We start from the raw sequence: 21882 nt of genomic DNA, 5'->3' as shown, positions 1-21882 counted from the left end.
GCAGTCCTTTCGGGTCCCTCCACCGCACTGCGCTGGGACTCTAGGCCGCCAGCGCTGTCGCCGCGAAGAAGTGTCCCGCGGCGCCCCCCTCCCGCCGCGCCGCCCGTCGGGCATGGACTCAGGCCGGGACTTCCTGACCCTGCATGGTGAGTGTTCGGCAGGCACGCTGGGGTCCCCGCCTGAGCTGACCCTGAGTAAAGCCTACCGGCCCTGGGAGGGGGACCCCCGGCTCCTTCGGCCTCCCTCTGCCCCGCCCCGGGCCCGCCCCTCGGCTCTTTTGTCGCATTGAGGAAATCTCGGCCCTGGACCGCCGGACACGACCCTGGGCGTTTCCAGGCTTGTCTCCCAGGTCTGGCGGGTGGGGCGAGGAGAGGTGCAAGTCTGAAGATGACCCCCGGCCTCGCTGCCTCGGGGACTACTCTTCTTATCCTGGTCACGGAAGGCTGGGCTCCAGGGTCTAGCGTGCTTTGAGGGACCGAGGAGGGAAGGAACCAGCATCCACGAATAACCGAGTTCTCTCCGCCTCGTCCGGGCCGCCCGGAGAGGCTCCCCAAAGCCCAGGCGTGCCTGGACCGCGTCAGGTCGCGTGGGTGTGGCGGGGTGGGAAGGGTGGGGCGAGGTGGTTTACAAGGTTGGCGGAGGTCTGGCTGTGCCGCGGTAGCTGCCCAGCGCAAGAAATCGTAGTCAGCGACGCTCGGGCTGGGATGAGCAGCCCAGTCGCCCCCATCTGCGCACCCTCCTGGCCGGAATGGCCGGAGTCTCAGCTCTAACTGCCTGCAGCTCCTCCTTTTGTCCAGCCGAGCTCCGTCTCCCCGACCCACCGAGAAAGAGTCTAGGCCAGCTCCTTTCTGCATCGCTGTGTCTTCAGGAGAGAGAGCAGCCGCTGGTTCTGGACATCAGGGGCTGGAGATCTTCAAGCTGCATAGGCCCCTCAACCTGTACCTGGCATTTCTCTGTTCCAGCCTGGGGACCCACCCACTCTTAGGCGGCTATGTCTTCCTGCTCCCCCAGCCAGCTCTGCAAACCCTCCCCCTCTCAGCCAACCACTGCTTAACCCCACCTCCCTCTGTTTTCTAGTACCCTGGCAGTTTGCTGCCCACCACCTATCCATCTAACCCATGCATGGAGAAAATAAATGGGAAAGAGAAAGAGGGGGATGTCCACTAGAGATCTCCCTGGAATTCAGAGAGACTCAGAGATGTTATTTTCAGCCAGCCTCCCGTCTGTCTCATGTTTCCTGGTTGGCCCATATCTGGTCCCCATGGCCCAGAGAGACCTTGCTCAGTGCCCGGAGCTGTTACCCTCATACCAGTAGTCTGGTCTCCTCAAGGCAGACTCATCCAGCTGGGTCATGGGATCCCTGCCCTTTCCAGTGCTCCTGTGTCTCCCCTCAGGACAGAAGTGAACTTAGTGTCCTGCCAGACTGGTAGGAAGGGAGGCTGGGCAGCTCAGGGGATCACAGCAGAGACATCTGCTTTCTCTCTCATCATCCCTTAGCTAGTGCTGTCTACCCTTCAGACCCCCTCTTCTGTGCCTGCTTCACTCAGATCTCCTATAAGCCCTCTGGTCACCTCTGGCATAGCAGGCGCCTCAGCTCATGGTGGAATGGGCTCCAACCTCAAGCATCTGTGCCTCTGTCCAGTCTCTCTCCCTGGGCCCTGGCCTCTTCCCTGGAGAGGAAGCCGTGTGGAGGCTCAGTCAGCACCTCCCAGTCTTATGGCATAGGCTTGGCTGCCCTGGCCCATCCTGTTTGCTACCTTCCTCCCAAGTGCCTGACTGTCCAGCCTTTGCTGCAGAGCTAGCACAAACACTGCAATCCCAAGCTGTTTCCTGAACGCCCTGCCACTTCTAGCTCATCACCCCAAATTACCTCCCTTAACTCTTTCGTTCCGCCTGCAAACCAGATTGGGAAGCAAGAATCTGGAAGGAGAACTGGTGGTGAGAGGGGGTGGTCATTGTCCTGTGCTGTTCCAGGTCGTTTACACTTCCATTGCAGTGTTTGCACCCCTTTCCTATTCAGGGTCCCCAGTACTGGACATATGCTGCAGGACCACACTCTCTGGCTTGGGGCATTGAGGGTCTGTTGCAAAAAGGCCCCCTCCATTGTCCCAGGGGGAGGGGGTCCACCTGGATGAGGTTGCCCTTCAGTCCTCACCCCAGGTGCATGCAGAGGCAGTGTAGTACCCAGTCACAGATTACAGGGGCAGACGGCCTGCATTCAAGCCTTAGCTTTTTCGTCTTAGACATATCCCTTGATTTTTTTGCATCTGCGTCCTCATCTGTAAAATGGGAGAGAATATCTCCTCCAAAGGATTGCAGTGAGGACTGAATGAGGCAGCACATATAAGGCAATAATGAGACCACTGCCTGGTACCTAGCTGGTGCTTGTTCCTGCAAGAGGCTTACGCCTTATGTGACCATGCTCTGTGAGTTCTTTGTAAGACAAGGGGACATAAGGTAGTCCCTAGCCAGGAAGATTGTGACTTGATCTGGGCTTAAGAATCAAAGGGCTCCTTCTTGTGCCCTTGGAGCCCTCAGACTGGTGCTCTAGTCCTCTGGCTTCCTCGCTCTACCCTGCTTCCTTTGTTCTCTCCGTTCTAGCCAGGGATGCCCTGGCTTCTCCAGCAGCTCCCCAGATGTATCGAAAAGGACTATGCTTCCCAAAGCCCTCCCCTCACTGAACACATTCACCTTCACTGACTTGCCCAACACTGAATCCCTCCTGCCCCACTGTAAAAACCGGTATTTGTAAAAGTGGGAGGAGGGGTGTAGGAGAGGCCTCATCTAGATCCCAGGAGACTTGAGCTCCAATCCCAGCTTTGCCTCTACTTTCACTGTGATCCCGAGCAAATCCCTGTGCCTGTGTGGACCTATTTTCTCATCCATGGGAAAGCAGTACCTATGGCACAGGGGATGTCGTGAGGGTCAAGCACTAGGGGCAAAGGAGATCTAAGTTGGCAAAGAAGCCAGTACCCCCAAAAGATAATGCCATAATGGCAAGTTGAGGTGGCCAGCCCTCTACCCACCTCAATCATGTTTCAAAGCTGTCTGTCACCCAGGACACTTCACAGACCCACTGATCCACCTTGATCTTAACTATTTTGTACCATAGGCCACTTTGGCAGTGAGGTGAAGGCTGCAGACCCCTCCTCAGAATCATACTATATATATATACATATATATATATATATATATATATATATATATTTTTTTTTTTTCCTTTTTAGGGCTGCACTCGCAGCATAGGGAGGTTCCCAGGCTAGGGGTCGAATCGGAGCTGTAGCCACCAGTCTATGCCACAGACACAGCAATGCCAGATCCAAGTCATATTTGTGACCTGCACCACAGCTCATGGCAACCCTGGCTCCTTAACCCACTGAGTGAGTCCAGGGATCGAACCTGCCTCCTCATGGATCCTAGTCAGATTCCTTTCCTCTGTGCCACAATGGGAACTCCAGGATCATATTTAATCTTTTTTTTTTTTTTTTTTTTTTGCTATTTCTTGGGCCGCTCCTGCGACATATGGAGGTTCCCAGGCTAGGGGTCTAATCGGAGCTGTGGCCGCCAGCCTACGCCAGAGCCACAGCAACGCAGGAACCGAGCCGCGTCTGCAACCTACACCACAGCTCATAGCAACGCCGGATCGTTAACCCACTGAGCAAGGGCAGGGACCGAACCCGCAACCTCATGGTTCCTAGTCGGATTCGTTAACCACTGCGCCACGATGGGAACTCCCCAGGATCATATTTTAAATGCAAAATAAATAAAATACTTAAGAATTAAAGGAAAGCAAATTATACTGATATGTAATTCTATCCATAGGTCCTCTGGGAGTTCTTGGTCCCCTGGCTAAGATCCCTGGTGTGGTTTCTCTAAAACAGAGGTTTCCCCTTATACTCTGTTTCCCCCTTTCTCCAAACGAATACCTAGTCTGTGCCCATATTCCCGTTCATCTATATTAATACACATTCTTGTGATGTATTATTCTCTGTGGTGGGACCTTAGGCAAGTCACTCTGTGCTTCAGCTTATTGTTATTATTGCTGTGCTTGTCTGTGCTAATAACTGGCTTTGCCAGTGATTCACTGTCATTGCTGGTAACTAGAGCTTCAGCAAGGCGAATGAAAGAACTATTCAGAGGCAGAGAGTAAAAGCAAGGAGTGAGTCAGGTTTCTTGATGGTGTCCTGACCTTGGCACACAGTAGGGGCTCAATAAATAATTGCTGGGCAAATGAAAGGGAGGTTGTAACTTAACATGAAAGGTCCCACTGTTTCCAAGCACATTGGCAGCACAGTTTCGTAGAGTTGGAGTCCTTCTCTATTTATCCAAGCAAGCCCGCGTTAATGGATTCATTTTTAAGATCAGCATTTTTTCAAGAATTCATTCGCATTTGGAACCTTGGAGATTATCCCACTCAGGTAGCAAAACTCTTTTAGAAGGAAATAGGCCTGCCTGAGGTTTACAGTGAGACAACAGCCCGCTAAGTCACAATGGATTCGTTGAGTAATTACGGTAAAATACTTGGCGGGCTCTGCTGTCTGGTCTGGCTCTGCCTGACCCCGCCCCACCCGGTTCTCCGCTAGCCTCGGGAGCCCAGGCCGCCCAGGCCGCCGCCCTGCCGGGTCTTCCCTCCTCTGCTCAATCTCGCCCAGTCCTCGCATCCTCCAGCCAGGCCCCCAGCCGAGGAGGGTTTAGAATTCGCCGCTCAGGCTCCGCCCTCACACCGCCTCCAAACTCGAGGTTCCCGTCCGAACACCGCCTTTCCAGTGAGGGACCCTCCCCTGTTTCGTCCCCTGGGCCCCGGCTCCGCCCCTGGTCGTCTTCCTGGGTCTCACTCTGCCCCACTTCGCGTCCCAGACCCGGCTCCTCCTGCTCCCCACCTCTTTGGCTCTGGCTCCACCCCAATCCTTTTTCTGGGCTCTGACTTTCACCACTGTTCTGCTTCCTGGGTTATGGATGTGTCCCACTCGGCCTCTGGGTCCCGGCTCCTCCTCCAGGGCGCCCCGCCTCCCGGTTTCTACCTCCTCCCACCCCCAGCTTTGATTCCACCCTGGCCACACCTCGGGGAGGTGTGGGTCTTGCCCTTCAGAGCTGGCTCGGCCCCTCAGCACGGATTTCTGGTATCGCCCCGCCTCTAGAACCAAGCCCTTCCCTTCAAGGTCCCCGGCCCACCCCGGTTCTAGCCCGCCCATCTATGCCCAGTCTCCGCCCCGATTCTCCTCCAGGGAGGCGGCTCCCGCCCTAGGGCCAGGGCTACCTTCTGGACGCCACACTGTCCCGGGCTAGGTTCAGCTGGCAGCAGGGGCAATGAAGAGCGTTATGCAGTGCCTGGGGGTCCAGAGGAGCCGGAGCCAGGGGCACTCGAGAGAGCTCTACCTGCAGGAGCAAAGCCTCAAGGTGGCAGCGCTTAATGGGCAGAGGCTGGGTAAGGGATGCAGCCCCCCTCCCCTCTGGATCTGCGGAGGCTGGGAAGGCAGCTGGGTCAGGACGCACGCTGTACGTTCCTGGTTTTGGGGATTGGACCAGTTTAGTATTTCTTTGAGTGTGTGAGTGTGACTCAGGGTGGGGCTCTGTTTGCAAGAGTGGCATGAGGCGTGAGTACTGGGGGGACTGGCTACCATTCTCCTGATCTACCTCAGCCCCTCCAGAGTTCTCTGCCCTTTGCCACCCCCAAACCATCCTGTTTACAAACCCAGTGATTCTGTCATTTGTATGGCACTGGGAGCCGCTGTGCAGGAATGATGATATGTAACACTGTATAAACAAGTGGCACGAGTGTGACAGTGTGTGACCCAGTGTGATGCTGTGTACCATGTGTAACTGTGGGTGACAGATGTGACAGTGGGTGATCCAGGTGACTGATGCTGTCATTCTGTGTTATGGTATGTGTGTTCCTTGGATTTTCTGTGGTTACTCTTTGTGGGGGCTACATAAGGTAATATTTCCTTAGCACTGACCCTGTGGGCAGGCTTCTGAGTCCTGACTCTTCCATGTAACTTCCTTCAGCCTCAGTTTCATCCTCTGTAAAATGGGAACAATGACAGTGCCTTCCTCATAGGGTTGTTGAGGGGATTAAATACATGTGCTGAGAACAGGGTCTTATCGAAGTATGAACTATTATTATTACAGCGGCTACTGTTATTATCATGATGACAATGTTCTGGCACTGTATGTTGTGTGGTGATATGTAACTGAGTGTGCTGGTGTGATGTCTTGTGATTGTGTATGTGTGTAGCTATGTCTGTGTAGCTGTGTATTGCTCTGGGTCCCAAGCTCAGTATGCCTCCATTCTGCATCACCTTAGGTACATGGGCATCACCTTAGGTACTTGGGCAGGGCTCCTGGCACTGCCCACCTGGCCTCCCATTAGCACTGCAGCCCACTGTGCACTTCTCATGGCCACCTCACTGCATGAAGCTACAAGGTCAATCCAGGAGCCCTGAGCTGAGGCCCCTCATCAACACCCTCCCACAGGAGGAGGAGGTTCTACAGTTGAGTAAGCAAGGCTGGGTGAGGGAGGGGTTCCCACAGACCTTCTGGGCGCTAAGGGAGCAAGGGTGGTGGGGACAGGCAGCCCAGAGGCCTCAGAAACAAAAGGGCTTCAGATGAGGCTCAGAGATGGAGATGCCTGCTGGCTTTCCCAGCGGACCAGAGGACAGTGGCTATCATCAATACTCCTTGGGACCGAGGTTATTCCGGAAGCCATGTCGGCAGCCAGGGGACTTATCTCTGCCTGACTGCAGACGGGGCAGCAGCCTGGCTCCAGGACAGGATGAACATGTCATCTTTTCAGTGTTTTCCAGAGCGGGAGGGCGGGGCTCACCTTCTACCTTCCAACCCCGTGCCCTGGCTCCCCCGCTCCCGGCTGTGCCACATGCAGTGGCTTGACCTAATGCTCCAGCTGGGGGCAGGGGGTGCAGGCAGAGAGTAAGGAGATGTCCCTTCTCTTCTAAAAGGTCATGGAAAACCGGGCTGAGCTGAGGCAGAGGCGCCTCTCGCCTCTGGCAGCTGAGAACTAGCTTCCCTTTCCTCTGTCTTGAGCCCCATAGACAGAACCCCCAGTTGAAGACATCCTGCAGGAGTCCCTTCCTCCTTCACTGCCCCCCACCACCACCACCACCCAGGGCAGAAGGGAAATGGACACTAAGGCAGGGGGTGGAGAGACTTAGGACAAAGGTGGTGGAAGGTGACATCAGACTGTCACCTCGGAGGAGGCCCTGAGCCTCCTCCAGCTCTGTTCTCACCCAGTGCTGGTGGGAAAACAGAGAGGGAAGGAAGTTGCCTAAAGCCATGGTTGGGGGAGGGTGTTAGTATGGGGTGCTGTTCCTACTGGAGACAGGAGAATGGGGAGGGATAGAGTCGGGGTGGGTGGCTGAGGCCCTGGGAAGTGGTCCAGAAGATGTGTAGGACCTGTATGTGTGTGGAGCAGGCTGGCTGGGGGTAGGGAATGGGAACATGGGTAAAATCCCTCAGGGTCTGGGGATCTGGTTCAGAAAAGAAGAGCTTATAGGTGTCGGCACAGTCCCCTCAGACTAGACCGGTATGGTCCCTCATGCCACTACTCTGACAGGGCAGAAGGATAAAGGTTGCTGAAAAGCCACACAGTTTTTGTTTTGGGGACAGAAGTGAGGTGAGATGGTCTATTGGCCCTGACCAGAGCTGACTGCTGGACTACATGTGGCCAGGGTGATATGTCTAGAACTAGATGTATCTGTCTCTATGTTACACTGATGAATCATGATGGTGGTAGTGGGGGGGGGGGTTTCTCCTTCGTCACAGTTGGTACAGGGTCTGCTTGGGATGACAGCTCCTGGGGAGCCAGGCCCGTTCCTACTGTGCCTGGCAGAATGAAGGGAGCCTATGTCTCAGGCCAGCCTGGGTCTCTGAAGAGAGACAGACAAGAGGGTGCCAGGTAGCCAGGGTCCTCCCTTCCATAGGACTCTGGGCCAGGTCCTGCCTCAGTTTCTGAAAGGGCTGCACTGTGCCTTAGACCCAGGACACCCAAGGACTCTCAGAGACAGACTGGGTAGGGACAGGGCATCCCAGAAGGCCAAACACAGGCCCCGCTGGGCTCCTCTGTCTCTTGTGGGGGCAGGGGTAATCAACCTACTCAAGCAGGTCTAATTCAGGGGTAGAGGCAGCATGGGTGAGGGTGCTGGGGATGGGCGCATGGGTCCTACAGCAAGCACAGTGTGGAACCAAGCACTGCAGCTGTGGTTGCCTTGAGACCTCCCCAGATTCATGCATCACTCCATTTAACTGTAGAACTTCCCTTCAAGGTGGATGCTATACTCAGTTTACAGATAGGCAAGTCGAGGCCCTGAAACATTAAGTCACTTGCCCAGGTCACGCAGGGGTCAGGAAGCGACCTGGACCTAGCACCAGTGATTCCAGAGTCACGGGACTTGGAAAGCCACTGGACTCATGATGCTCTGGGGTCCATTTCCATCTGATTCTGCCCCTTTTCTTTCCTGCTCTGCCCCATCTTTTGGTCCCAGATTCCTTCAGGTCACTCTGATCCCTAAGTACGTTGGTGTGGGGCCCACTTTGTCTTTCAGAGCCGGGCCATTTCTGAGGGGTCTAGTTCACCCAGGAACCAGGTGTTTTTGGATTAGCTTCCCTCCCTTGGTCCATTCAGCTGTAGGTGGCAGGTCATAATGTTTACAATGAGGCTTTGAGTAGGCGGTTATCCTAAGGTTTGCACTGCCTTGGCTAGAATCATCGATATTTTCCTGGAGAAGGCTGGGCTCCAGAATCAGGTTGGAGCAAGGGTGGCAGAAGGAGAAGTGGACAGAGAGCTGAGGATGAGGCTGGTGAAAAATGAACTGAGAAGATCCAGAGGTGGGCATGGCCAGCTGGGACACTACGGGAGGTGGCCTCTTACCAGCTCTGCCCCCTAGGCCTACAGGATGACAAGGACCTACAGGCACTGCTGAAGGGTGGCCAGCTTTTGAAGGTGAAATCTAACTCATGGCGGAGAGAACGCTTCTACAAGTTGCAGGAGGACTGCAAGACCATCTGGCAGGAGTCCCGCAAGGTCATGCGAACACCTGAGTCGCAGCTGTGTGAGTGCCCTGGGCTGAGGGGGAGGGCGGGGTGTGGAACCTAAGCTTGGATGGGGAAACTAACCCTGGCTGGGGTGGGCCGGGTGAAGGTCAGCCATGGACTCGACCAGAGGTAGGGAAATGGAGGCCTGGCCTAGCGGGCTGTGGATCAGTCATGCAACCAGGACCAGATATGGAGAAACTTGAGGACTAGGCTAGACTCCAGACTGGGCTAGAGAGGACAGGCATGGACCAAGGGCCACAGATGGAGGATGCTAAAGCCTTTGGGGATAGGAATACATGGCCGTGACCACAGGTGGGGAAAGCCAGGCTCACAGGGAGGGAGGGAGCTAGACAGAATTGCCTGAACTCACAGGTATCCACCCAAATGTTTGTGGAAAGGAGCGAAACTGGGCAGACTAGGATTCCAGGTGTGGTGAAGCCCAAAGTCCGGGAGGGGAAGATAAGGCCCTTCCGGGTGTCAGTGGCCAGGATGTGAGGTGGGGCCACAGGAGGCAGCTCCTCCCTGGGACTGGGGCCAGAATAGGGAGGCTAGGGTGGAGCAGGGCTGGACTTGCAGAGAGAGGCTTTGGCTGGGCAGTGCCCTTGAGGGTGTGGGCCTGAGGGCTCTCTGGAGCCTGCAGAAAAAGCCCAGGAATCCAAAGCTCAGGCATGCAGATGGAAAGTGCATCCCACAAGGCCTAAGGGAGAAAGCTCTCTAACTGGTGTCCTTTCACGCAGATTGCCCTAAAGATTTTGTAAAATGAGAGGGCCCCTCTGCACCTTTACTTGGTGGGAAAATTTTAGATCAAAGCTATCCAAAAGAACTTTCTATGATAATGGAAAGGTTCTCCATCTGTGCTGTCCAATATGGCAGCTATTAGCCATCTGTGGCCATTGAGCACGTGAACTGTGGCTAGGATGACTGAGGAAACTGAATTCTTAATTTTAGTGAATTGTAACTAATTTATATTTAAATAGCCACATGTGGCTGGTGGGCAGAGAGAGCACTGCAGCTAGATTTCACACAGCCCAAATCCCTGGAAATCGCTCGCCCATTCACCTGTTCTTGGCTGTGGGGGGTGCGGGAGCAGGCAGGGTCAGCCCACTGGCAGGTCTAAGGGGAGTGAGTCCAGACACAGGTGACAGGGTCCAGGTGGGAAGGGAGCAGAAGGAAAGGGAGGGTACCGAGGTGGGGTCTGCCAGGCACCCCCAGGCATTGGGCAGAAACCTGAGAAGGTATGGCCTGCAGGTCTGTGGCAGGGCGAGGGGGAGCCAGGAAGGGAGGAGGGTCCCCTAGCTGGGTCCTGGGGGCTGTGGGCCAAGGGAGGTTTCTGAGCTGGGCAGGACAGAATCAGAGAGGATGGAGCCAGAAGAGCTTTCAGAAAGCTACCCTGAGTACATGTCTGTCACCTGATGCAGGAGTGACCGCCTCTGCTTCTGTCTGTGGCACCAGTCAGGCTCCTTCACAGGCCCCTGCCCTGATACTGGGTTTCCTGTTTGACACTGGCGGGTGGCGGCACCGTGGGAACCGGGCATCTTACTCTTGAGCCCTGGTATTTCTGAGCGCCCAACCGCCAGCCGGTACACGTGCATGGTTCCCAGTGTATGTCTGGCACTTGGTGGGGTGGGCAGGGGGCACACAGAGAAGTAGGAGGTCCATGCCTTTTCAGACCTGAGCTGGAGAGCTGGAAACCTCATACAGGGACAGCTGTGAGCTCAGGCAGGAGGAGCATCCCAGGCAGGTGGCCCGGTGTGAGCAAAGGTGCAGAAGAGAGAACGAGGAAAGGGCCTGAGTGAGGTGCCTGTGCCCTGAGAGGAGGGCCTCAGAGGCAACAGATGGGGCGCTGGGCTCCAGGTGTGCTCAGGTAATGAACATAGCAGGAAGAGGCTCTTTTCCATGGCAGAAACAGAGACAGATTGGCTGAACACGCGGGTCAGCTGCTTCCCTCCCCTGGGTGAGCAGTGAGACTGCCCTCCCAGGGAAACTGAGGCCAGGAGCGGGGGAAGTGGAGCAGGCTCCCCCGGTCCCAGGTCTCTTTGCCTCTGCTTCCTGCTCCCTAAGCTCTGGTTCCTGTAGGCAGACAATGATTATCAGCAGGGAAGGCATCGCCCGGCCAGGCTTCCTGTTTTCACTCTCAGCCCAGGGCAGCTGCAGCTGGTGTGGGGCCAAGCGGGCCAGCGGGCCGTCGCGGAAGGATTAAGCAGAGATATCCCCTGCACCCCAGATGGCCCAGGGTTAACGTGTTTCCCACCGGAGAGTCTGCTGCCTGGGCTGGCACGGGCCACACCTGTGGGGCCTGCAGGTGGCCAGGAGGCGCCTGGGCTCCCAGTGTAGGTAGCCATAGGGAGAGCCAGAGCTGGTCTGGGACGCAGGACAGATGGGATGGGGATGGCTCGGGATAGGGATGCAGCAGGGGCAGAGCCCAGCTGGTGGCAGTAGCTCCCAGCCAGGCCAGGGAGGGCACCCTGAGGGTGAAGCGGGGCCAGCAGCACCTTGCTGTTCCCTGAAGCTTGCAAGGCTGGGCTGCAACAGGAAGCACCCCCCTGGCTCCCAAGGGCAGAACGATGCCATCCCAGGCCCCAAGGGGCACCCTCCAGTCTGCCTCCAGGGATCCTGGAGCACCATCCCTGCCAAGGAACTCCCTGAGATCAAGACACATACAGATCCATGTAGGGCAAGGCCCTGGCTGCCCCCTGACACAGTACTTCTCCCTCTGTCCCCAGACCCCATGGCCAGGGCTGACCAAGGGTAGCAGTCAGGAGACTGGAGCCACCCTCCTGAGGGGTCAGGAGAGGGAGGCTCTCATGGCCATCTTGAAAGGAGGACGAGCCCAGAGTCAAGTACAATCAGAAGAGTGTGTGGCCTCCTCTCTGTCACAGGCCCCAAGCTCCAGAATGGTCTCCATCTCTCTGTCTGAGAGCCCTGTCCCAATCTTTTCCCAGGGGCTCCGTTCCCTCCCAGCAGGGAAATGGGGCAGGGGGCGGGTGGCAGGACCCTAGGTGCCCTTCCCACCCTAAAGGCGGCCTCTCTGTCTGCCTTTCCCTGGGCGTTTCCACTCTGTTCACTATAGCCGTGTCCACTTCAGTCTCTGTCCTTCAACCATCCTCCTGCCTCTGTCCTCCCTCTCTGGTTCAATGCCTGAGCACCAGTCCTGGCTATGTCTCTAAGCTGCACTTGCTCCCCATGCTGGGGCACCAGCCATGCTGGGGGCAGGGCTTGGCCTCATGGCTCTCTCTGCCCCCCACACCCGACCCGTCCCCTCCCTGCAGTCTCCATTGAGGACATTCAGGAGGTGCGGATGGGGCACCGTACCGAGGGCCTGGAGAAGTTTGCCCGGGACGTGCCTGAAGACCGCTGCTTCTCCATCGTCTTCAAGGACCAGCGCAACACCCTAGACCTCATCGCCCCATCACCGGCTGACGCCCAGCACTGGGTGCTGGGCCTGCGCAAGATCATTCACCACTCAGGCTCCATGGATCAGCGGCAGAAGCTGCAGCAGTATCCTTCTGGTGGCGGTGGGTCCAGGCCCAGCCTGTGGCTACTGGCTGTAGTTGTCCCCAGGGCAACCTGGGTATGGAAGATACCTAGCTCGGGCCATCACACCCAAATACTGTAGATGGGTGCTTTAAACAATAGGAATTGATTTGCTTACTGTTTGGAGGCTGAAAGTCCAAGGTCAGGGGGCCAGCATGGTCTGGTTCTGGTGAGCTCTCTTCCTTGCTTCTAGCCTTCACATGGCAAAGAGAGAGAGATAGGGATTAGTGTCTCTTCTTACATGTACACTAATCCCATCATGAGGGCCCCACTCATAATCTCACCTAAATCTCTCAAGGCCTCATCTCCAAATATATCTCACTGGGGGGAGCAGAAAAGGTACTGGAGCCCAAGGGCCAGATAGCAGTGCAGCCTCCTGAAATCCCCCATCCCCCCTCTGTAACCAGCATGGAACTGAGAGGCTGGGGATGCTGAGGGGAGCTGCCTGCTTCAATGGGAGACCTGATCTTGGATGTTTTAATTATGTTTCCTAGAGTGACTACATTTTTTCCTCTCTGGGAGTTTGGGAGGCCATGGTCTATTCACACTTACCCCCATAGCCTGTGCCATTCTTTGGGGAGTGATGGGGTTCTCCCAGGACTGGTAGGTAGGCCAGTCCCTAGGCTTGAATCTAATCTACTTCAAAATCTAGGTGTAAAATAATGTACTAGTCTATGATTCAAAGTGTTTGGGCTTCTGGTATATAGGATTAGGGTGGAACCGGCACCAGTGCTTTGTTTTTTTTTTTTTTTTTTTTTTTTTTTTGACAGCTTTATTGGGATATAATTCATCTCCTTAAAGTGTACAAGTCCATGCTTTTTAGTGTAGTCACAGAGTTAGGTAACCATCAACCAATAAACTTTAAAGATTTTTCATCACCCCCCAAAAGAAACCCCATACCCTTTAGCAGGCTACATTTTCCCACAACCTCAGCCCTTGACAACCACTACTTTACCTTCTGTGTCTATATATTTGTCTCTTCTGGACATGTTATATAAATGGAATCATACAGTCTTGTGATTGGCTTCTTTCACTGAACACCATGTTTTTAATGTTCATCCATGCAGTGGCATGCATTAATACGTCATTCCTTCTTATTGCCTGATTCTATACTATTGTATAGTTATTCCACATTTTATTTATCCATTCAGCAATAATGGACATTTGAGTTTCTGCTTTTGGGCTTTTCTGCATAGTGCTGCTATGAACATTTGAGTAGAAGTTTTTGTGTAGACATATGGTCTCATTTCTCTTGGGAATTTCTGAGTCTTACGTTTACTGTATGTTTAATTTTTTGAGGAACTGCCAAACTGTTTTCTAAAGAGGAAATTTACATTCCCACCAGCAGTGTATGAGAGTTCTGAGTACTCAAATCTTCGCTAACCCTTCTTGTTATCTGCCTTTTTTATTACAGCCATCCTTGTGGGTTTGAAGTGATATTTCATTGTGGTTTTGATTTGCATTTCCTTGATGGCTAATGATGTTGAGCATCTTTACATGTGGCTACTGGCTATTTGTATATCTTTTTGGAGAAGCAGCTATTCAATAGGTCCTTGGCCGATTTGTTGTTGTTACGCTCTTTTTTAACAGAACTATTTATTTTAATTTTTAATTGTGGTAATACATATATAAAATTTACTATCTTAACCAGTTGGTTTTGTTTTTTGTTTTTTGCTTTTTTTGTTTTTTGTCTTTTAGGGCCACACCCGAGGCATATGGAGGTCCCCAGGCTAGGGGTCCAATCAGAGCTGTAGCCGATGGCCTACGCCAGAGCCACAGCAATGCCAGATCCGAGCCATGTCTGTGACCTACACCACAGCTCACGGCAACGCTGGATCCTTAACCCACTAAGCGAGGCCAGGGATCGAACCCGAAACCTCATGGTTCCTAGTCAGATTCATTTCTGCTGCACCACGACAGGAACTCCTATCCTAATCTTTTTTAAGTGTACAGTTCAGTAGTGTTAAGTACATTCACATTGTTGTGCAGCCCATCTTCAGAACTCTTTTCATCTTGTTTTTTTTGTTTGTTTTAAAGATTTTAATTTTTTCTATTATAGTTGATTTACAATGTTCCATCAACTTCTGTTGTATAGCAAAGTGACCCAGTCAGGACCCAGTCACACACACACATTCTTTTTTTCACATTATCCTCCATCACGTTCCATCACAAGTGACCAGATATAGCTCCCTGTGCTATGCAGCAGGATCTCATTGCTTATCTACTCCAAATGCAGTAGTTTGCATCTACTAACCCCAGACTCCCAGTCCATCCCACTCCCTCCTCCTCCCCCTTAGCAATCACAAGTCTGTTCTCCAAGTCCATGAGTTTATTTCTTTTCTGCAGATAGGTTCATTTGTGCTGTATATTAGATTCCAGACATAAGTGATATCATATGCTATTTGTCTTTCTCTTTCTGACTTAACTTCACTCAGCATGAGTCTTGAGTTCCATCCATTCTTTTCACCTTGTAAAACTAAAACTCTGTACCCATTAAATAGTAACACCCCATTCCACCCTCCCCTGAGCCCCTGGCAACCACTGTTCTACCTTCTGTCTCTATGAATTTAATTACTCTGCTTCCTCATATAGGTGGAATTATATAGTATTTGACTTTTGGCCACTGGCTTATTTCACTTAGCATAATGTCCTCAAGGTTCATCCATATTGTCGCATATGTTAAAATTTCCATCCCTTATAAAGGCTGAACAATATTCCACTGTATGTATGGCCCACTCTTTGCCTATTCACTTATCCATTAATGGACACTTGGGTTACTTACACCTTTTGTCCACTGTGAATAATGCTTTAAACATGGGTGTACAAGTGTCTCTCTAAGACCCTGTTTTCAATTATTTTGGATATACACCTAGAAGTGAAATTGCTGTTTCCTATGATAATTCTAATTTCTGTTTTTTGAAGAACCACCATACTGGTTTCCATAGCATCTGTACCATTTCACAACCCCACCAACAGTGCACAAATGTTCCAATTTCTCCACATCCTTAACAACACTTGATATTTTCTTTCTTTCTTTCCTTCCTTCCTCCCTCCCCTCTCTCTTTTTCTCTCTTTTTAAGGCCGCACCTGCAGCATTGGAAGTTTCTAGGCTCAGGGTTGAATCGGAGATACTGCTGCTGGCCTACACCACAGCCAGAGCAACACGGGAGCCGAGTCGTTGCTGCAACCTACACCATAGCTCATGGCAACGCCGGATCCCCAACCACAGAGCAAGGCCAGGGATCGAACCTGCATCCTCATGGATACTAGTCGGATTTGTTTCCACTGTGCCACAATAGGAACTCCGGTATTTTCTTTTTTCCATAGATTATTTTCTTTTCTTTTGCTTTTAGGACATATGGAAATTCGCAGGTTAGGGGTTGAATTGGAACTGCAGCTGCCAACAACAGCCACAGACACAACAATGCCAGATCCGAGGTGCTTCTGCGACCTGCACCACAGCTCACAGCAATGCCAGATCCTTAACCCACTGAGCAGGGCCAGGGATCAAACACACATCCTCATGGATACTAGTCAGATTTGTTTCTGCTATGCCACAATGGGAACTCCTTTAATAGGTATCTTACAGTTTTGATTTGCATTTCTCTAATGATTAATGATGTTGAGCATGTTTTATGTGCTTTTGTGCATCTTCTCTGGAGAATGTTTATTCAAATCTCTGGCTAATTTTTTTTTTTTTTGGTCTTTTTTGCTATTTCTTGGGCCGCTCCCGCAGCATATGGAGGTTCCCAGGTTAGGGGTCTAATCAGAGCTGTAGCTGCCGGCCTACGCCAGAGCCACAGCAACACAGGATCCGAGCCGCGTCTGCAACCTACACCACAGCTCACAGCAATGCCGGCTCGTTAACCCACTGAGCAAGGGCAGGGACCGAACCCGCAACCTCATGGTTCCTAGTCGGATTTGTTAACCACTGCGCCACGATGGGAACTCCTCTGGCTAATTTTTTAATTGGGTTATTTATCTTTGTATTATTGAGCTCTAAGAGTTTTTGTTGTATTTTTTTTAAATACATTCTAAATACAAGTCTCTTATGAGATAAATGCTTTGCAAATAATTGTTCCCATTCTGTGGGTTCTTTCTTTTTTTGTTGGTATTTTCTGAAGCACAAAAGTTTTTTGGTTTTTTGTTTGTTTTTTACAGCTGCACTCATGGCATGTGGAAGTTCCCGGGCAGACGGAATCAGAGCTGCAGCTGTGAACTATGCCACAGCGCAGCAATGCCAGATCCTTTAACCCTTTAATCCACTGCTCAGGCCAGGGATTGAACCCACACCTCCACAGTGACATGAGCCACTGCAGTCAGATTCTTAACTGACTGTGCCACTGCAGGAACTCCCACTATCATGTTTTCATTGTGCTCATGCATTTCCATTGCCTTTTTCTATAGTGAGCTCTCTGTTTTCTGTGGAATATAGCATGAAGCTCCCCTTTTTCTGTTACCAAAGTCAAGGCTGATGAGCAAAATAAAGGGAAAGAAATCAGTGGCCCAATAATGACACCATGATCCAGGCTTTGTTTTTGCATGTGATGTCCCCTCCTTCTGATCAGTGGCTTAAAATTTGCTGTTTCCTATTAAATAAGCCTCAAGTTGTTTAATCAAGTTGGGTGACAATTATATATTGAAAACCAGAAAGACATACCTTGAAACGTGAACAGTAGTAAGAGGGCCATGGGGGCTTTGTTTGCTTACTTTTCTGCATTTTATAAATTGTCTGTAATGAACCCTTTAGAGTGAGAAATGTCTTTGAAATTTTGAAAGGGTTCAAAGCCAGAATATAGGAAAAAGACCCCATCATCAGATGTCACATTTCATCCAAAGAGGTCACTAGGTCTTGCCCCTGAAAGGTGGATGTGCCAGGAAGTTGAGCTTGCAGGGAGCTGTGTCAACAGGGGATTTCAATCTGCCTGCACTCAGAAGTTAACCATGAGCTTGAACCGTGGCTCTGGCTGGGGTACGGGGCTCCTATTATTTCCTTACATCTTGCCCAGCTGGATTCACTCCTGCTTGCGAAAAGCTGACAAAAACAAGGACAACAAGATGAGCTTCAAGGAGGTGCAGAACTTCCTGAAGGAGCTCAACATCCAGGTGGATGACAGCTATGCCCGGAAGATCTTCAGGGTGAGGCAGGAAGTGAGGGCTGGGTGTACCTGGCAGTGGGTCCTTGACCGCAGCCCTGGGCCTGCTCTGAGCCCTGCCCACCTGGTGTCCTGGCTCTGCAGGAATGTGACCACTCTCAGACGGACTCTCTGGAAGATGAGGAGATTGAGACTTTCTACAAGATGCTGACCCAGAGGAAGGAGATTGACCGCATCTTTGAGGAGGCTGCTGGCTCTGAGGAGGCCCTATCAGTGGATCAGTTAGTGGCGTTCCTGCAGCACCAGCAGCGGGAGGAGGCAGCGGGGCCTGCCCTGGCGCTCTCTCTCATTGAGCGCTATGAGCCCAGCGAGACGGGTGAGGGCCACAATGGGTGGGGAGATGGCACCCCAAGAGTAGGTTGCTGGAGGGAAGCGGGCTTCTCAGCCAGCCCCAGGGCCCTTGGTCAGAAATTCCCTGCCCCAAGAAAGCAGGCCAATGGGAGGCAGGGTTCTGGCATCATGACCCCTCCCCCAGGAAGGAAGCTAGGGGAGGCTGGAAAAGCAGGTATTTTTCCTGCTTCACTTCTTGTGCCCGTGCAGGGCACAAAGCTTTAAGACTTAAGATGGGGGCCCTGTCCTGGAGAAGGAGGAGATAAGGTTCCACCTCAGAAGGCCTCACAGCATGTGGGACAGAAGAGGAGAACACAGGGCTCACCCTGGGTAGTTACCGTCTGGTCCAGAGACTCAAACGTACCCCCTTCCAAGAGCTATCAAGGATCTGTTTAGGATGGGAGACTGGGGAAGTGGGGGCCCTCTGCCCAGGGCAGTGGCGCCAGAAAGGTCCCCTGACCCTGGGAGGAGGCAGGCCTGCGAAGGGCTCTGACCAACAGCTCTGACGCCGCCCTCCTCCCAGCCAAGGCGCAGAGGCAGATGACCAAGGACGGCTTCCTTATGTACCTGCTCTCCGCCGATGGCAGCGCCTTCAACTTGGCGCACCGGCGGGTCTACCAGGACATGGGCCAGCCGCTCAGCCACTACCTGGTGTCGTCCTCGCACAACACTTACCTGCTAGAAGACCAGCTTACGGGGCCCAGCAGCACAGAAGCCTACATCCGGTGGGGCCCCGCGGGCGCGGGAATTGTGCACAAGGCGGAGGCGGGGCTAGCGTGAGGGGCGGGGCCGGCATGAGGGTGCGGGGCGGGACCGAGGGTCTAGCCGCCACCCTACCCACAGGGCGCTGTGCAAAGGTTGTCGCTGCCTAGAGCTGGATTGCTGGGATGGGCCCAACCTGGAGCCTATCATCTACCACGGCTACACCTTCACCTCCAAGATCCTCTTTTGCGACGTGCTTAGGGCCATCCGGGACTACGCCTTCAAGGTGGGCGCGCCCCAGGGGGTAAGGAGGGGGATGATCGGAGCTGAGCAACACTCCTAATCTACCCTTGGGCCTCCAGGCGTCCTCTTACCCAGTCATCCTGTCCCTGGAGAACCACTGCAGCCTGGAGCAGCAGCGCGTGATGGCGCGACACCTGCGCGCCCTCCTGGGCCCCATGCTGTTAGATCGGCCATTGGATGGGGTCACCACCAGCCTGCCTTCTCCTGAGGTGCCTGGCGGGATGGGGTGCCCAGAGGAGAGGGTAGGGGACTGGCGGGGAGGCTAGCTGGGTCTTGACCAGCTGCTCCTCCATCCTTAGCAACTGAAGGGGAAGATCTTGCTGAAGGGGAAGAAGCTTGGGGGGCTTTTTCCTCCAGGAGGGGAAGGCAGCCCAGAGGCCACTGTGGTGTCAGATGAGGATGAGGCCGCAGAGATGGAGGATGAGGCAGTGAGAAGCCGAGTGCAGCACAAGCCCACGGTTAGAGGGGGAGTGGCTGGGGGCAAGGGAGGAGGGAGCAGCCCTGGGGCCCTCCCGCATCATTACCCTCCATCACCCCGTGGGATGTTTGCCTTGTCCGGGTTCTCTATGGCTGCCATTCAGACCCTCTGCCCCCTCTGTCTCCTTCTCTCTGTCTCTCTGGGTTTCTGGCTCTCTCAGTGCCCACCTGCCCCAACCTCTGAATCTAACCCGGGCCTCCCCATGGCCCCCAGGAGGACAAGCTCAGGCTAGTGAAGGAGCTCTCCGATATGGTCATTTACTGCAAGAGTGTCCACTTTCGGGGCTTCCCCAGCCCTGGCACCCCCGGGCAGGCTTTCTATGAGATGGCATCCTTCTCTGAGAACCGCGCCCTCCGACTGCTCCAAGAGTCAGGTGAGCCCAGCCCTGCATCCCCAGGCTGCTGTCCATCTACCTGACCACCTGAGCTGGGCAGGGCCCAGACTGTCCCTCTCTTCCTCCACTGTTACCGGGCGGAGCTGGTGGGGAGGGGCTTGGGCTCACCAGGAGGCCTCCACTTCTGATCAGCTCCAACTCCCTCAGGAAACAGCTTTGTCCGCCACAACGTGAATCACCTGAGCAGGATCTACCCTGCTGGCTGGAGAACGGACTCCTCCAACTATAACCCCGTGGAGATGTGGAACTCTGGCTGCCAGATTGGTACGGGCTGGCTGAGACGGGGAGGAGGCCTGGGTGACGGTTTCTGCCTGGAGGGCCAGGGGCCAGGAGCCTCTGGGGACCTGGGCAGAGCCAGATACAGGGATTTGTGGGCTCAGGATCTGGCAGTCTGTTTGGAAATATCCCCCAGCAGCACATGGCAGCATCTGAAATCTGTCATCCTTTGAATCCTGGCACCAGAAATGCATGGGCGTTGGTGTGGTGGGTCAGGGAGGGTGGCAGGTGGGTATCAGGCATCAGAGTGATCCTGGACCCTGCTTTTGCTTAGGACTCTGTACCCCCAGTATTTCAGAGGGCAACCCACAGCCTCTGATTGCTCTGTCCTGCCCTTAGTGGCCCTGAACTTCCAGACACCTGGGCCAGAGATGGACGTGTACCAGGGCCGCTTCCAGGACAACGGGGCCTGTGGGTATGTGCTGAAGCCTGCCTTCCTGCGAGACCCCAACTCTGCCTTCAACTCCCGTGCCCTGGCTCAGGGGCCCTGGTGGGCTCGGAAGCGGCTCAGTGTCAGGGTATGGTCGGCCACAGGAGGGACAGGTGCCCACAGGCCTCCCTTCTCCCCCAATCCTATCCTGAACCCTCCACTGTCCCCCACCTTCCCTCAGGTCATCTCAGGGCAGCAGCTGCCAAAAGTCAACAAGAATAAGAATTCAATTGTGGACCCCAAGGTGACAGTAGAGATCCACGGTGTGGGCCGTGATGTGGCCAGTCGCCAGACCGCTGTGGTCACCAATAACGGTATGTGTCAGGCCAGTGTTGGGCCCGGCTTCTGGAGCCCGTCTGTGCTGCTGACACAGTGCCTGCCCGCTAGGTTTCAACCCTTGGTGGGACACGGAGTTTGAGTTTGAGGTGGTTGTGCCTGAGCTGGCCCTCGTGCGCTTCGTGGTGGAGGATTATGACGCCTCTTCCAAGAACGACTTCATTGGCCAGAGCACCATCCCCTTGAGCAGCCTCAAGCAGGGTGAGTGTTTGTCAAGGGAGGGGACAACTGGGAGGGGGGTGGCATCTCTTGGGCGGGGCCTGCTGTCCCTTGAGGTACCCTCCCTGAGTGACCCAACCTCTCTCCATGTGCTCCTGCCCGCCCATCCGCCTGCTAGGATACCGCCACGTCCACCTCCTGTCCAAGAATGGAGACCAGTACCCGTCTGCCACCCTCTTTGTGAAGGTGGCCCTCTGGGACTAGGCCTGGAGAGTCTCCGGGGGGCTGCCCCGCGCGGAATGGGCCCACTGTCCACATCTAGGGGGCAGGACAGGGGCTGCTCTCAACCTCTCGCTCAGAGCTGGCGACCCCGCACTGCCTTCAGCTCCAACCTGTTTTCTGTGCTGCTGCCTCTCGGAACCCAGGAGCTGGCCCCATGCCTGGAGCTGTCCCCAGTTCCATCAGGAATGACACTGCAGCCCTCTCCACCCTCACTGGCCCTAGGTTGAGGGATTTTATAAAAATCCTAAGAATGAGTCCTGTGGTCTCTTTACCTTAATGCCAGAAAATTCCCGTAAATTGCATACATGCGCGCGCGCGTGCGTGTGTGTGTGTGTGTGTGTGTGTGTGTGTGTAGAGTACCTCACTCCACTCCTCCACACTCACACTGGCTCAAGGAGGTCCTCTGTCCCCCTAGGCAGGAGGGACCAGGATGAAACAAAGCTCTCCACGGTGG

At 53.9% G+C, this 21882-nt stretch overlaps 1 protein-coding gene across 8 annotated transcripts; it reads left to right on the top strand.

The window, feature by feature from the left end:
• Positions 1–21683, top strand: PLCD1 (phospholipase C delta 1). Of its 8 annotated transcripts, none has more exons than XR_014822403.1 (15): positions 1–146; positions 8901–9065; positions 12318–12546; positions 17592–17721; positions 17823–18054; positions 18592–18793; positions 18912–19056; positions 19133–19282; positions 19373–19531; positions 19765–19924; positions 20093–20209; positions 20496–20739; positions 20833–20965; positions 21039–21188; positions 21325–21682. XR_014822403.1 is itself a non-coding variant. In NM_001243589.1 (15 exons), the coding sequence occupies exons 1-15, from the start codon at positions 113–115 to the stop codon at positions 21408–21410; spliced, it is 2271 nt and encodes a 756-aa protein (NP_001230518.1). In that variant the 5' UTR covers positions 6–112; the 3' UTR covers positions 21411–21683. The 8 variants fall into 8 exon arrangements, 2 of the variants coding, with proteins under 2 accessions (NP_001230518.1, XP_084843051.1); XR_014822405.1 differs by having other exon boundaries at positions 19712–19924; positions 20561–20739; XR_014822406.1 differs by having other exon boundaries at positions 19712–19924.
• The last annotated feature ends 199 nt before the right edge of the window (positions 21684–21882 follow it).

Source organism: Sus scrofa, chromosome 13 (assembly GCF_054392235.1).
Source record: "Sus scrofa isolate SSC_HxYL_T2T_F1_AM1 chromosome 13, Sscrofa_HxYL_maternal_Yorkshire_Landrace_v2.0, whole genome shotgun sequence".
Lineage (NCBI taxonomy): Eukaryota > Metazoa > Chordata > Mammalia > Artiodactyla > Suidae > Sus > Sus scrofa.
Note: the sequence above shows the minus strand (reverse complement) of the source record. Positions and strands in the feature narration are given on the sequence as shown.